This window comes from Athalia rosae, chromosome 1, assembly GCF_917208135.1.
Source record: "Athalia rosae chromosome 1, iyAthRosa1.1, whole genome shotgun sequence".
Classification (NCBI taxonomy): domain Eukaryota; kingdom Metazoa; phylum Arthropoda; class Insecta; order Hymenoptera; family Athaliidae; genus Athalia; species Athalia rosae.
In genome coordinates this window covers 10,234,835-10,251,356 of record NC_064026.1, presented here as the reverse complement: position 1 = coordinate 10,251,356, position 16,522 = coordinate 10,234,835, and the positions used below count along the sequence as shown (strand labels likewise).

At 41.9% G+C, this 16,522-nt stretch overlaps 3 protein-coding genes and 1 long non-coding RNA gene across 5 annotated transcripts in view; 2 read left to right on the top strand and 2 right to left on the bottom strand.

Annotated features, from left to right (window-relative positions):
* Positions 1-26: 26 nt before the first annotated feature.
* Positions 27-16,522, bottom strand: part of LOC105683636 (angiotensin-converting enzyme) — a 36,809-nt gene continuing 20,313 nt past the window's right edge. Inside the window, exons 10-12 of the mRNA XM_012396384.4 lie at positions 5,594-5,734; positions 957-1,123; positions 27-227 (exon numbers count right to left, since the gene is read on the bottom strand). Coding sequence (XP_012251807.2) covers positions 67-227; positions 957-1,123; positions 5,594-5,734 — 469 coding nt within the window. The 3' untranslated portion in view covers positions 27-66. The remainder of the gene's footprint in view (positions 228-956; positions 1,124-5,593; positions 5,735-16,522) is intronic.
* Positions 6,763-8,958, top strand: LOC105683638 (proline-rich protein 4-like). Its single transcript, XM_012396385.3, has 2 exons — positions 6,763-6,922; positions 7,211-8,958. The coding sequence occupies exons 1-2, from the start codon at positions 6,911-6,913 to the stop codon at positions 8,438-8,440; spliced, it is 1,242 nt and encodes a 413-aa protein (XP_012251808.2). The 5' UTR covers positions 6,763-6,910; the 3' UTR covers positions 8,441-8,958.
* Positions 8,389-13,220, bottom strand: LOC125500140. The gene is made up of 2 exons (XR_007277348.1): positions 13,082-13,220; positions 8,389-12,999 (listed from the first exon to the last, which is right to left on the bottom strand). It is a non-coding gene; the product is annotated as an uncharacterized LOC125500140 (long non-coding RNA).
* LOC105683639 (skin secretory protein xP2-like) lies at positions 13,208-15,375 on the top strand. Of its 2 annotated transcripts, none has more exons than XM_012396386.3 (3): positions 13,208-13,345; positions 13,436-13,679; positions 14,158-15,375. In XM_012396386.3, the coding sequence occupies exons 1-3, from the start codon at positions 13,334-13,336 to the stop codon at positions 15,114-15,116; spliced, it is 1,215 nt and encodes a 404-aa protein (XP_012251809.2). In that variant the 5' UTR covers positions 13,208-13,333; the 3' UTR covers positions 15,117-15,375. The 2 variants fall into 2 exon arrangements, with proteins under 2 accessions (XP_012251809.2, XP_048507455.1); XM_048651498.1 differs by having other exon boundaries at positions 13,319-13,345; positions 13,439-13,679.

Below are 16,522 nucleotides of genomic sequence, written 5' to 3'. Positions count from 1 at the left end.
AATTGCAAAGTGAAATAAATCCTCGATGATGTTATATCATTATTATTATCATTAATGTACTACTATTTATAAAAAGTATTCGACGATCCTCGATGATGCGGAGATGAGAGAGATTAACGTGAGCAAAATCGCAGTTGGGCCTCTATAGGTAAAAGCTGAATTGTAGAATCCACTTCCGTACACTTGTAGTCCTGCCGTTTCGATGCTCCGTTTGCAGTAGTCCCCGTCTGCGAAAAAAAAAAACGATGAGAGAAAAATTATTGATTTTCATTAGCGCGTTGTTTTGTAACAAAATACAAATTACGGTGCTATTCACTTCGTTGAACCCCGAAGTGTCAACTAATAAACGTGAGCCGTGCGCAATTCGATCTTGCACCATAATATAACGAGCGGTGATTTATTTTATTCACAATAAACTGTGAGTCGGTACATTAATTCTCCTCCATCATGTGGGATGTCCATCGTGAGAATAAGTTTTGCATACAGACACAGATATATACGAACAATATGACGTGTAACGTCGTGCAAATGTACGTACGTATGTACGTATGCACGTAGTCGGTACACGAATAGAGAGGAGTGAGAATAATGGGCATTAATAGAGCAAAATAGAGGAGGTGGATTGGCTGGCTTTGGTTTGTTTCGCCGGTACCACGGTCTAATGCAAATAATCACTTTTCCTTAGAAGGAAGACTTGCCAGGTAGTTAGACACCGCGGTGCTCGTGGCATGCTAAGAGAACTCGTGTATTATGCTGTATAGCCGAGTTGTGAGAAGCCTGGACTACGGGGAAACAAAGCGTAAATAGATACATGTATACATATACCAATGGTATATTTTCGCTTCGACGAATGTATAACGCGAAACGGAGAATGGGGAGATCCGATCCACTTTGTATTATCGACTATCAGCGGTCTGGAGTGTGATTCGAAAGAATGCAATTTTCTTTTTGCGTACCGTAAGTCCATCCGACGAGTTCTCCCGTACGGAGATTCTCCGTTCTCAACCAGTCCTCCAGTGGTCTGAAAAATTCCCTCAGAGCGTCACCGTCCAAAGTGGTTTCTCCGGTGGCTTCTTGGAGTACTTCTTGCCACGGGATGGAAGATCCTTTCTCCATTAATCTTCTGCAAATACGAAGGGGGGAAAAAAAAAACGTAAAAATTTTTACTCAATAATTAATTTATATTAAATCTCTTTATGCATGCGCAACGTACACCTGCAGTCGCTCAATTCTTTATGGATTATACAACGATTTTATACTCATAGCTGTACAGTTCATTCGCCCCACGGCGATATTTTATTGCAGTCTGGATTCTTTGGAGCGATATATTATCGCACGATTTGAATTTTTAATCGACAAAACTTTTGCAAAATACGGACGAAAGATACATTCGAATGTCTGAAAATTTTTGTAAAAACGTTAGGATATGTAACGTCTGTCAGAAAAAAAAAAAAATAAATAAAAAACAAGAAGGTATAGCAGATTGCGCAAGCATGATTTTCTGCGATCTGCATTTCGTTGGCTTTTAATCACCTTGCAGCGAAGAGAGTTTCGGATGCGTAAGATGGGCGGTTTTTTGGTTCTCCATTTTTTTTTTTTCAAGCAAAATTCCAACGTCGGTGATAAATTAGAAATTTCGATCGCCCGCAGCGATTTGATCTGCCTTCGTTCATGTATAATACGACATAATTCATAACGTTGGGTAACGAGAGGGAGTGCGAAGCTCGATCTTAATATCTTCCGTAAAACATCAATTCACGATCGATCACTCCGAGTGATTTAAGCGATCCGAAAATCGTTTCAATTGGAGCGAACTAATTGTTAAATATTGTCACAGTTAATTTCCTCAACAAGCTTCATACCCGCAATGGCCGGGCATGACGTTGGTTGACAATCGATAACAAGCGAATGGAAATTATCGAATCTGCATGTCCGGTTGAAGTGCTGGGATCACCAGAGTTTTAACAATATGAATGAAATTACAAGCGATGAATCCTTCAATGGATTTTAATTCCACGTAAATTTATCTAGAAAGTACGATTCATCCTCGAATTACCTTCAACCTTGCAGCGATAGCGAAGAAGACATTCCGATTCAAATGAATGATCGTCGATCGCGCGTATTGTCGGAGATTATCCAACATTGCTGTGAATGAAGTATGAGAGTAAAAAAAAAAAAAAACAAGAAACGAATGACAAAAAATCGGAGAAGCCTTTCTACACTAAATCAGCCTGAATTAAGTAATGAGACATAACGAGTAAAAGTTATCACAAGGTAGACATGGCGAGTTTCAAGATCGATTATATATTCATGGATTCCGAGGTACCACATTCACTCCGAGGCTCGTAATTGCTGCAGCGATGAAAAGTGGGGCAAAAAAATCAAATTTTGCAATTCGTCGGTGAAAAACGAAAATTTACACCGATACCGAATATCCGAGTATAACGATAACGACGGCTGACGGCGAGTACGGCGATCGCGGCGATTTTGAAACGTAGCTTCATTGGAACGTAATTGAATGAAACGGTGATCTGGAAGCGATCGGGTACCTCGTAAATTATTGCATGAAAAACGTTCGAGTATCTTGCAATCGTAGGAAACTCGGTAGCTATTAAGTCGTATCGCTATCACTGTCGTAGCGAATTCCAGTGCAGTAATTTATTAATTTTATAATTTCCGGTTCACAAGCGAAATCAGTACTTTCTTACACACCAGCTGCCGACTATATGAGAGTAAAACTGTAAAAGTGTTGTAATATAGGACGCTGTGTGTTTAAACTGCAATATTGCATATACTGTATACGCGTACACACGTGTGTGTGTGTGTGCGCGCATATATACCACAGCGATCGCTGTGGGTATTGACGTGAGAAAATAATGACTTGGAACTGGGAAGTTGAACTAAATAAATCTGTAAAAAGAAAAATAATAACACGATGCATACGAGTGTAGACGGAGTAGACATCTGCATATATGGGGTAGAAAACGGTGCGAGTCGATTCAGTCAAGCTACTCTTGAAAATGAAGGGTAAAATGCCTCCGAGCGTCATCCTAATCGCAGTTTTTCATCGTTGTTATAATAGTGATTCGCAACATTGAGCGTACGTACAGGATATCAAACGATATCTACATAAGGTGCGTACCCGATGGTTACGTCACACGTAACGCGCGGCTACAGGAGACGAAGTAAGTAATTACGAAAGATCGTCGAGCCTAGAAGCGCAGATATTATAATGGGAAAATCTCTCAGATAAATTATTATCTGAAAAGGCTGGATAGGTAGATATTCCATAAATTTTTACCGAGCTCGCACCGTGTTACCTTGTGCGTCCGGTGAAATGACCGTTTACTTTTTCCTGGACGAGGTATAACTATAACGCATAGCGACGATCGAAGCTGATCTACTTTCTTCGCGTATAAAGTTGAACGTTTCTTACTCCGAGGAAGTGTGTAATCCATATTGCTTTCGTAACACCGAGCTATAACCACTGTGCGGTGATCAACTTTATAAGACGGTGTAAACTACCTGACCGTGTGTATATGTACACGTAAAAATGTACCTACTCCGTCTACGTCCGTAAGTCGAGAATTACGAGGATTCAAGATCAACGCGCTGTCACGTCTTTGGTTACAGGAAATTCTTAATTGCCGTCCCTCTCGATCTCTCGACGTCAACTTATTCGCGACAAAACGAACGCCTGTTTTACTATAGCCCCACTCGCTACGGTCGTGTGTCCTTTGTATATCCAGCCACACTTGTTCCGGTTTACAATTGACTCAATTTTGCCGGTAGCTATAAGCAATACGGGGGATTGGCACACCTGCACAATATAACGCGCATTTTACGGTGTCGCGATAATTCTCATAAACGCGATGAAAGGCAAATTCTCGATTCTCGTCGTCCCCTTTGGTATATCTAACTCGGTATAAACGCGCATTTGCGACTAATTCATGCGCTACTCCGCGTGACCGATCCGAAATTATGTTTTTTATCCATTTTCCCTTTTTACTCCATTCAAGGAGAATCAATTGATTGCATAATGTGTTTGAGAGTAGCCTGCGCTCTCCGTGGCAGGATACCGTTCGTAATTATTTCAAATAAATTTTGTGAAAACCCCATCCGGGTTATTTGTCCTACTTTATGGACATGTAAAGTTTTTCTCTTTTTTTCTTTTTTTCCTCTGGGTGGAATCGATGCAGCGCACTTCAATCTTGTACGTTGCAATCGGATCGGATGTGACGCAAGGTTCGATCATTACGATGAAATCGTAAAACTACGATTGATTCTAATATAAGTGCAGGCAATTTTTATCGTTTCAGATTTCATAGACATACATACAATTTCTATTAGTGCAGATCCGCAATATTGACGGTGTTGCTGGTTTACGGAGTCACGGCCGCCATAGAAATTCTATTGTTAATAATAATACCGATGCATCGACGACGATTGAAAAAATCGTTCACGACGTACGGAGAACGCGTAATCGCGATGGTTTCGCGTAAACGATCGACAAATAAAAATCATCGTATTCCCACAAATATATCCTCCCACGGTATTATTACTGTTATTTTTTTTTTCTTTTCTTCTTTTCATTCGGAATGCATTCGAGCAGAAGTTTTAATATCGAATACGTGTTAAAAAGGTGTTCGATAAAGACGTAGCAACAAATATGGGAATTTGAGTAAACGTCTCACAGTGCTTTTTGTCACGTGGGTGTAACACAGCCGTTTGCAACGGTTGCGATACCCTCGTATATACAACGTAAACGTGGGAATGGCTGTTCCTCGTGTTATACAATCATATAGTCCTTAATTCTCCTTTGTATCACGGTATTACCATTCGCCATTCGTTACACCGTATAACAGGACGGGACGGACGTACCGACGTTCTACGTATAGTAAGTTGGTACGTCGTGAATGCAGTACTCGGTTTCAATCGCGATCAAAGATCGTGATACGTGAAGGGAACCAGAGCAGCTACGAAGGATCGGACTGCCGCGCTTGCCGGTTCTGCTGCTGCTGCTGCTGCTGCTGCTGCTGCTGCTGCTGCTGCACCGCGTATATTCCTACGATCTATAGATCGTGCTATCTTATTTCCTAACACGTTAATCGCACGGATATTTGAACGTAGTTTAATTGTATTGTTCGATTAATATTGACACGGCAGGATCGTCGATAGGACCGATCAGAATTAGCGGAAACCCTTCTAATTCCGATCAATCGACGCATCTTCAACGAGTGGCGATTCGATTTGAAAATAGAGAATAAAAAAACGGAATATATATTCTTGGGAAAATAACAAAGATTTCCATACAACGAACACACCGCGATATTACGTAAATATAAATCCGAAGACGTAGTTTTTTTTCTTTTTTTTCTTTCTTTCTTTTTTACTGCGTAATATTTTCACAAACTATTACACCAATTCGCAGCGTGCGTTCTTACGCAGTTCCTATAACAACGGCCAGCGTCGCGTGTCGAGATCCTCGCCTTATACCTTAGAACCGATCTACGTTTTCTTTTTTTTTTTTTTCCCCCTCATTTTACAACACCGAACAAAAAATGCGGGAATAAAACGCTCGTTTCAGACTCACCCCAAAATTCCACCGGCAGCGGGACTTCTGTAAAAGTCGCAGCGATGCAGAGGCCTTCTGCTGTCACCGGGAAATCTTTGTCCGGCGGCTTGACAGAGAGCACGATACAGTTGGAATTGAAGAACTCCAGCCACGAAATTTCTGAAAGCACATAAGACAAAGTAATGAAGAAAATTCTGGTTTACGTCACGTGGCGATAAAATATCTAATTTATACTGGGTATCCGTTTGGAATCGTCGTATCAGCTCGATTACATTATTCGAAACTAATTGCGGATAGAAAAAGTTCACGACAGATACGCAACGGTCATGACATTCGACGTAACACTTATACATATGCATTTCTATAAACCCGTATCAGGTGTAACGCGCGCTGCACGTGTATTTGAATGAACGATGCGCCAGGTAAGGACCTTATACCCGGTTTGTGATCATCGAGCGTTTCATGCGACAAAAAACTTTCCAATGCTGAACGGAGAATAACGCGAAGGTCGTTGGTATCTAGCTGTCGTGGTCTTCCACATACTCGATGAAATAAATCAAGGCGGAGTGTTACAAAAATAACCATTTATAAATCAATTGCAGTAAATAATTTTTCGGACAACTGCAGCGGAGATTTCTAAATATAACCCGAAAAAAAAAAAAAACGAAAATCTCGAATACCGTTACGTCCTCGTTATTTAACGTTCGAGCATGTGCATATTAATTTGTACAGCGAAAAGTGACATCTCCTAAATCCTTGAGGCGCTAATGTCAACCTACTTGATTATAATTGCAAACTTTTACTTCGTACAACCTTGGCGGTCGTATCACGAAACCGCGATGCGTAAGGAAATTTGAAAAGCTTGGAAAAATAAAAAATTTTGACGAAAAAAGAGGAACGACACCGTTCGAACTCTGGACGGACGAAAAACGTGGGAATTCGCGACACGTTATTCGCCGTTGCATGAACTCTCGCTTCTAATCGGTGACTTGGTTTGTAAAATTTTTTGGCGCTCGTCTAACTGCGTCTACTTTATTGCCACGTTCGTATCCGGCTTCGCGGTGAAAAGAGCCAAACAAAATTGATTAGATGGAAGGAAAAAGAATAGAAACCAAATGCAAAAATCAAACTGAAAAATGAAACCACACGAGCATTAAGGGGGAGAGGCAGGACCTCAACGGCGTGTCTGCAGTGGCACAAAGAAATGTGGGGGTAGGGCCCAGGCGGTTGGGCCCGTGCGAAGGCGAAAGTGTGCCGCGTATATAAGGCCCAGAACCGACGGCAATCAGCATCCAGTTCACTCCTGGACTCACCCAGACCATCGTGAACGCAAATATGAAGAGCCTGGTACGTCAGAGAATTTTTAATAACGAGACAAAAAAAAAAAACCCAATCGTCATTAGGGATTTCTGAAGTGTATCGAGTATAAAACAGATCGAAGTAAACTCAAGTGCTGTGAAATCGAGCCCTATAGTGGAGGAATAAGGAAAATAAATAGAAAAAAAGAAACAGACAAAATGAAAAAAAAAAACAGAATACTTCGTGTTCGAAAGAATTGTCATCTCTCAGAGTAATTCCTATCTTTTGACAAGAAAAATTCTCACGATTATACCCTTGTTTTTTCATTACTTTCAGCTATTCGTAGTGCTACTCGGTCTCGCCGTAGCGGCGTACGCAGAGGAGGCTAAGGAGGCTAAGGAGGCTAAAGAGGCTGAGACAAAATCTGTGGAAAGTTCAAAGAAGCAGGAGAAACGCGGTATCTTCGGCGACGGCTATGGTTACTCCTACGGTGCCGGTAGCTACGACATCGGAGGTGGACACGGTGGCGGACTTTCGATCGGAAGTCTTTCTCACGATGGTGGATACGGCGGAGGACACGGAGGACACGGAGGAATCGGTGGCTACAGTAGCGGAGGCTACGGCGACAGCTACGGAGGAGGTTACGGGGGTGGTTACGGAGGTGGTTACGGAGGTGGTTACGGTGGCGACGAACACCACCACAAGACCGTTACGATCGTGAAGAAGATCGCCGTCCCGTACCCGGTTGAAAAGCACATCCCTTACCCAGTGGAGAAGCAGGTACCGTACCCAGTCAAGGTACCGGTACCCCAGCCGTACCCGGTCGAAAAACAGGTCCCATACCCGGTGAAGGTTCTCGTCAAGGTTCCGGTTCACATCCCCCAACCTTACCCCGTTGAAAAGAAGGTACCATACCCAGTTCACGTACCAGTCGACCGTCCATACCCCGTCAAGGTTCTCGTTCCCCAACCGTACCCAGTTGAAAAACACATCCCGTACCCAGTCAAGGTTCCAGTACCGCAGCCGTACCCGGTCGAAAAGCAGGTGCCATACCCCGTCAAGGTACCGGTCCACGTACCTCAGCCGTACCCGGTCGAAAAACTCGTCCCCTACCCAGTCAAGGTTCACGTTGACCGTCCCTACCCGGTTCACGTACCAAAACCATACCCGGTAACCGTTGAAAAGCACGTGCCCTACCCGGTTGAAAAACCAGTGCCCTACGCAGTCAAGGTACCGGTCGACAGGCCGTACCCGGTCCAAGTTGAGAAGCACGTACCTTACCCGGTAAAGATTCACGTACCCCAACCCTACCCGGTTGAAAAGCACGTGCCCTACCCGGTTGAGAAACCAGTGCCCTACGCAGTCAAGGTACCGGTCGACAGGCCGTACCCCGTTCACGTAGAAAAACACGTGCCCTACCCGGTCGAGAAGCACGTACCGTACCCAGTCAAGGTTCCCGTACCAGTTCCGGTTCACACTGACCACGGATCCTACGATCATGGATCCGACGGTGGCTACGGATACGGCGACGGCGGTTACGGAAGCAGTTACGGATACCATCATTAAACGTAGCCTCTCTCGTTTAATTCACCACAAAATATAAACGTTCGCAGCAGCTATCGGCGTTACTTTTGAGGTATCTCACGAACGAACGAAGATAACGAGTCCTTGAATCATTTTACGCTGATTTTATATTGTTGCTTAATCGGAGCATGTGTAATTCATGTAACAGATGTGAATCGTTTGTTTTCCACTCTCTTAGATCGTTGATATCGATGCTCCGATCTGAAACATTATACAATTATCGTTTTTTTCGTAAGACAACTCGAGATTTTGCCGAAAGTCAGGCAAGACCTCGAGTTATGTTTTCTTTCTCTTTTGTTTCTCGTTTTAGATAACGTTATTGTAAAATGAAAATGAATTAAGGATTATTATTAAGTGTAACGCAACGCGCGCAATTTGCTCTGTACCAAACGAAGGAAAAAGAACAAAAACCTCAATCCAACCAGCACTCTGCTTTATTGTATAGTGAAATATTTTTTATACTGAAACTGAAAAAAATAAATATTTTTTTTTTAAACCAATTACCACGAATCATTTATTCTCGTCACGTATATTTATATCCTACTATCCCCACAGTTCTTCAATTTTTAGAAAGCTGATGAATTTCCACTTGATATTTTCGAACACATCGAGTAGAATTATAGGTATTACCGCCGAATATGCATACCCGAATGTAAAACAGGCTAATAAAACTGTAAACTCGTTTCGCCGAAACATCCGTGACATTTTAGTGCGGGTGAGATGTATAAATTGAGAAGAAAAAAAAAAAAAAAAACAAGAAAATATTTCGAATCAACTAATAAAAATAAGAAAATAATACAAATGAAACCGAAAGGGAAAAATAATGATCCAACCGAGCATGCACGAAGACGCTGACATCGAATGATGCAAGTCATGTTTGATCACCAGATTGGCAAACGGAACTGAGAAATCGCACGAGGGATATAACATTCCGAGTTATACGTGTATAATATAACTTACTTAACCCGACGTATATAACTATAAGGTACTGTACAACCAGTTACCTTATGCCATAAATTGTACGGCTAAGAATCCGTGAAGTATATTTCGCAGCGAGTTAACCGATCCAGTTTCAAACCCTCCGCGAGTTACCTCAATCTTTCCGGACTTGTAACGGACACCAGACCGCAAACCGTACGTCGTGCGACCAAGGGAAGGCTGCATATATGTATACATACACACAGAGCGTTCATTGCGAACGATTTCTTCTGCTCTGTTACACCTGATAATTTTCTATATATTGCGACGGACGTAGTTCGTAACGACGAACTACGCGTACCTCTATTAACTCGGCGGGTTATCGTACTTCTTCGAGTACTCCGGGCCGATGGTTTCGCACTTGGAATGGTAAAGGTACCATGGTTGTGCGGTGTGGTGTAACCGTGCGGTTTGCGCGTATATCGGACCCTACGCCGGACTTTACGTACGGTCGTGGTTCTGTCCAAGAGGAACGGGAGTCTCGTTACGTAACGTAGTCATTAACGCATGCGACGTTATAGCAGGAAAGTAAGAGTAAGAACCCTCCTGCGACTCTCCTCCCCTTCTTCTACTTCTCAAACATACCCACTTCCCTCGTTCAACACCGCGCATCGATGCCTCGGGCCAAGGAAATGATTTCTCCTTCCACGATATTCTCCGGCTATATTACTCACTCGTGACGCGTGCAGATGTGGTTTTTTTTTTTTTCTTTCGTTTATTTCAGAGGAAAAAATAAACTATCCCGAGGACACCGAGAAAATTGTTCGAGCGATCAAACGACATTGGGAATAAATTATAGGGTTGTTTATTCGAATCGCCGACCCCCTGAGTCTAATTTTTTTTTTTTTTTTTTTATTCCCGTTACGCGCGCGGTGAGATTGCCAATTTCTACCCTGAGAATTTCTTATAGATAATTTTATAGTCATAGTTCATAGTTAAACTAAAAGGGGTACGGGTAGGAGAGTCCATAATTGCGATTATATGAAATTAGATAACCGTCAATTAAATTCCTGAACACAATTGGCTGGAATTGGAAACAATGAACTACATTGCAGTTTTTACGTCGTGATTGCAGTCAAGAAACCGTTCGCAGAGCCATCCCACAAGCTACACAGTTCTTCGGTGAACTGCATATTGCATTTGATAAGTGCATATTGGTAAAAGGCGGTTGTCGGTACAAGAGTTTCTGTCGAGGTTTCCACAGTTCTAGTTCTTCCTAGAGAAGTTTATAGCTGAAGTCGAGTTACCGTCTGACAGCCTATGTGAAATTAATTGGACTACGCACGGAGCTATCTACTAATTGTAAACCGGTGTAAGGACCCGACGAAATAAGATAAAACGACATTTCATCATTGTGAGCTGAGAAACTTAGTTTTCATACGACATAAGACTGTCATTCTTATTCTTTACGTTCCACGAGCCGAGACATTTGGAAATATTCGCTCTTTTGTGTTAAGGTATAAAGCTATGTTCCGTTCTCCAGTAGTCGGATCGAACGCCATATTTAGCGTTAACGCGTATGCCTGGAGGAACAAAGAACATGAATACCAACGAGCCGCACAAAGTGCTCCACGCTACGCAAGAGAGTGAAAAATCTTTCTCGCCTTACCGAGTTTAACACAAGATTTCTAGTCATCTGACGCTGAATTGTTCATTTTTAGTTACGAATGATAAAACTTATACACTTCATTTTTTGGGACGATTCGATTTTTCGTTACCTCTATCCGATGATAAGTACGAAAGAAATGAGAAGCGTTTTACCTACGCTATTCCAATTTCCCTGAGCATCTCCACATTTTATTCCGCTGACCCAATGGTCAGGAGGAAACGACATCCCCAGTCACGAATCGAACCGATCATCTGGGTTAGAGTGAGGGCGTGAGAATTTCTACCGCCAATAAAACAAAGCCATTGGATTCAGTTTGGTTTTTTTCTTCTTCTCTATTTTATTTTCCGGTAAGATGATTAATTTTTACACCGTACGGTGTGCATCGAAAGAAGCGAATTTAAACAAGAAAAATAATTCACGCTCACGGTGTGAGGATAACCTTGTACCGAACCGAAAGATTAGAATGTGGGGTGTAAAATTTATTCATTTGTACGCACAGATGAAGTGATGAAGACTGTTGGAGAGTTAATTATGATTTCCTCCATTGTTTTCAAACCACTTCAAGCGTTGCTCCGTTGAGCTATGAATTTGCATGTGCGGAGAATATAATAACGATCCCACGTACAAAAATTGTAGAAAAAAGTGTAAAAAATTTTAGTGAGAAATTGCGGCAATTACTGATTAATAAATTAGTCCTGTAACCTTCATTTTCGCGTAACTATTATAATCAAGCCGAAATGGAATTACTCAAGATATTCCTCTTCTCGGGCAATAATTTATAAATTTAATTGTTTCACTCTATTATACTCGTGGCGAAGCAAAAAAAAATAAAATAAAAATACCGCATGCATCATCACAAAGATATTCACATCTTTAATTAAAAGTTTTTTTTATTTTTTTTATTTTTTTCTCATTTCGGTTTATTGTTTCCGAATATTGGCGGCGAAATCGCCATGGGGATAGACAATAGTAATACAAGGCCTTTGTTTGTTAATCAGCATTTATGAAACTTTGGAGAAACAATAGATGATTTATTTTACTCGACGTTATCTGGAATTCCCATGGGTGTAACCGATATCTGAATATAAATACACGAAACGAAACTATCGTTAATTAAAATCCTTCGATATCTCTCGCCGTACGTGTTGGCTTCGTTTTATCGAGAGTTGTCAAATTATCTTTGCGATTTTTATGCGTGCACCGTCCGTCCGCGATAAAACAATCAATCGATCGTCGAAAAAGAATGAAATTAATTAATATGCGATAAATAAGATAGGCAACAAATTTGTAGGTAGCTGCAGGTATCAATGGCCATCGGAGACCGTGGCTTTTTGACGAATTTAACACAGGTACGGGGAAGCTGCTATATATGGTCGGTATACCGGAGATAACGAGGCAAGATATATCTATTAATTGCGCTACCTTGTACTATAATTAACGAGGGAACGCCGCAAAGCGTGAGAAGGTGCATCTGAAATCGAGAGTAAATTACATCCGAAGCAGAAGAGATTGCGTGCGGTCCGTGAAACTATACTTTTATACATCCAAGTAAATGTTCCGAGTCTTGACACAGACTTACAATTATTCTACTTCTACCATCTGCCCCTAATTACTCGGCTCATGTATAATTAGATATTTATCTTTTTTTCTCTTTTTTTTGTTTCACCGATGGCTTCGATATAGCTCCTCGCAGGAGCTACAGGCGACCGTCGAAGAATCGAGTGGCTACGCGACGATCGCGTGAATGGAGAGATCGGAGGACGATAAAATGAATGAAATCAAATGAGGTTCAATTATCGATGGGCAGGTTGGATTTCTCGAGTAGTAGAATACCTTTTTAGAACGAAAGAAGGCGTGGTCGGTACGAGGAGAAGATTTTCCGTCTGTGTAGTTTGAAATTTCACTCTCGTACGAACGACCGTATCTCGGACGGGTGGGTCATGCAGGTGTGAAACTGCAACGGAGAGAAAGAAAGGCTACAATGCGCGAAAGTTGAAGTTTGTGGTTAGCGAAAAACTGCAGAAATGTTAGCGTACGTGTGATATGCAGTTTGTAAAAGTGCATCGTGCCGCACGCCATAAAACTATCTTCTAGATTAACGCTTAGCGGCTCAGTTTAGTCGGGTTTCACGATTCTGTACATGTCTTCGTCCCCAGAGACTCGTATAAAATGTGCATTCTCGGTAACGGAGTACGTCAGTTAGAAGACGACGCATCTCACGCAAACAGCCAACCTTCGGGAAAATAAATATCTTCCGATAAGACAACCTAGAACTGCAAGGATTCGTGATGTTGACGAAGGTATATATCGTCGAGTGTCGTCATATTTGGATAAAATATTTGACAACGGTGCGAACGAAGTTTTACATTCTTCTCTATTTTCACCCACAGCAGTATCCGACATTTCATCTGTGGATAACAACCGCGGTAGTTTTCGTCGTTCAATCGCGGGGATACGCGTTGAATTCTCACTCGTTGAAATGGGTTGAAGAAGTGGGACGAACACCGCTTGGTTTCGGCTACGAAATAAGGCACTTTCGCATATTGGAAGACAGAAATGATGTTGACAGAGATGATTTTGGCCAGGAGGCATACGTTTACGGTGGAAACCAACGCGTTAGTCACGTGACGTCGGGTAAAAGTCGAACACATCTCATTCTTCTTCTGTACTAGTTTTTTTGTTCCTTTCATTATTGAGAACACGATTAATCCGATCAATAGACTCGCGAATCGTCACGTTCGCGATTACATCAAGAACGCTATTATAATTCATATTATGCGTCGATCAGAATTTCTAGTAAAAGTAGAACGAACGCAAATGTTGTGCTCGTGCCAATGGCTTTCTGCGGAATAAACAGCAAAAAAATTTTCAGTCATTTCAGCGACATTGATCGAAGTTACGTGACTCGACTGAACGGGGTGTAGATATCGGAGGCGTTGAATAGAGACATGACCCTTGACGCTGTCGATCGAACGTTCCCTCCGGTTTTCCATTTCTTATTGCAAATGTAGAGTCGATTGACGAGTTTGCAATACTCAATTGACCGCGGTCGGTGCGCGTGGGTGAGAGTTTTCATCGTCGTAGAGAGAATTGATTTTATCTTTTTCCTCAGACAGTCTGAGCTACGGTGGTCACGATCAAGAATCGTCCTCGAATGGCGGTGAGCATCTCGAAGGTAATCAACAGACCGATAACGAGGATCCTCAACATTTCGAAGGACGCGAACCCGACCAGCATATCCATGAAGATGATCACCGAACAATAACGATAGTCAAAAAAGTGGTGGTTCCTTATCCGGTGGAAAAGACTATTCATTATCCAGTGATAAAGAAAGTAATGTATCCCGTAAAAGTGCCGATCCCTCAGCCCTACGCGGTGGAAAAAGAAGTCCCGTTTCCAGTCAAGGTCTATGTCAAGGTTCCCGTTAAAATACCGAAGCCCGTACCAGTTTACAAAGAAGTACCGTACCCCGTTAAAGTACCGGTGGAGAGACCGATCCCCTATAAAGTTTACATACCGCAGCCTTATCCGGTGGAAAAAAAAATTTTTTACAAAGTAGAGGTACCGGTTCCCGAACCCTTTCCAATCGACAGGAAAATTCCCGTTCCCGTCAAAGTTCCGGAACGCGTGGCGCAGCCATATCCGGTTGAAAAGATTGTTCGTTATCCGGTGGAAGTAAAAGTGGACAAACCAGTTGCGGTTCACGTTCCAAAACCGTTCCCGGTTGCTATCGATAAGCCCGTTCCTTATCCAGTCGAAAAGCCGGTACCGTATCCAGTTAAGGTTCACGTGGACAGACCGGTTCCTGTATCGATAGAAAAACCTGTTCCGGTGAAGGTGAAGATCCCGGTACCTGCACCTTATCCGGTGGAAAAGGAGGTTCCTTATCCTGTCGAAAAACCCGTTCCATATCAAATCAAAATTCCGGTCGATAGGCCGATACTTGTTCATCTGGATAAACCGGTTGAGTATTCGGTCATTAAACATGTTCCTTATACCGTCGAAGTACCCGTTCCAGTACCGATCCACGAACATTATCATCATCCCGACACTGAACATCATCAAGATTGATTGACGGCAGAGTCGATACTTTGTAAATCCTGTTGTATTTTGAACAGCTGATTGCCAAAGACTACTCGATACTTGTGATTGATTTTCTCATGTTGTTTCTAATCGACTTTAGGGTATCAATTCTAGAGTCTAATGAATCGTACACGTAAACTATTAGGGTAGGTGATTTCCAGGTTGATATCCTTGTTATTTATTTTTAAGTTAATAAATATCGCACCTCCGCATACCTGTGCAGAACACTGTTCGGATCGAAATTAAATTTTTGGTTCCAAAAATTTCAATGAATTATTATGGCACCATATTGGCGCAGCAGAATTTCAACACAATTCCCTGCAGGGTGTGAAATGGATTAGTCATAGGCTATTAGCGAATCGATTGATCGGTTGATCATCTGCTTACTACGTGTCTAAACGTCGTAAAATTACAACCTGTGGCTGTAGGGTACTACGCACGAACCAATCTGGCGGCATCGATGACATAATTCTGTATACACGAATGAAATTCGTTGAAAAAATTAATTGATGCAGGTTTTCCTGCGGTGTTTTATTGGGAATCGAGTTCTCGAAGAAGTCCTATCCCGTTCACAGTTTCTGTATATTACAGAATTTTATTATCTCTCGGGGCGAAAGAATAATTAATCGTGCGTAGGGCGTTTGGATAAATTATTTTAAACTAGCACCTAAATACATCGGAATGAATACCGGTAATTCATTATTTGATTTAGAAAGTGCGTTTCGCGAGTTACAAACTCAGACTCGCGTTGTATACGAGTGTAAGCAACATATAAGACGAGTTAAAACTGTACTGTGCGGGAAAGATGATCCGGTGTTACTTTTTTGTTGCAAGATATTCCCGTACAAATATTACTGCATACATACATACGTGGTTAATATGTGTACATGTTTGGCACGGCGAAATCGTTTCCGCTTTCGAATACGACGACGCACCCGTATAATCTCATAGGCGGGCGTTAATTACACGAACGTTATACGTAACACGTAACGCTATTTGTATATATGCATAATATATGGTATGGTATATACACCATGATCCGCGATTACGATAATAGATGTTCATCGCCACAATGTGCAACTGGGTGCCCTTGAGACGAGATACCTCGTACAATATTGAAATGGAAATGAGAAAGATTATGACATTACGATCTTCGATAATGAGGAACAAAATATAACAGCAACGTAATATCAAGGGCGATAATTGATAAAAACGATGGCGAACGCTGATTATTGTGTGATTTATAAACCGAGTCTAGTCGGTTAAGTAATTCAATTGCAAAACGAAACTGAGATATGTAGATCAAATAAAGAAAAACGAAAAATCACGAATATGGAAGAGATCGATTAGGTGTTCTCCTGGATCATCCAGATTCAGATGGCGATGTTTCTGAG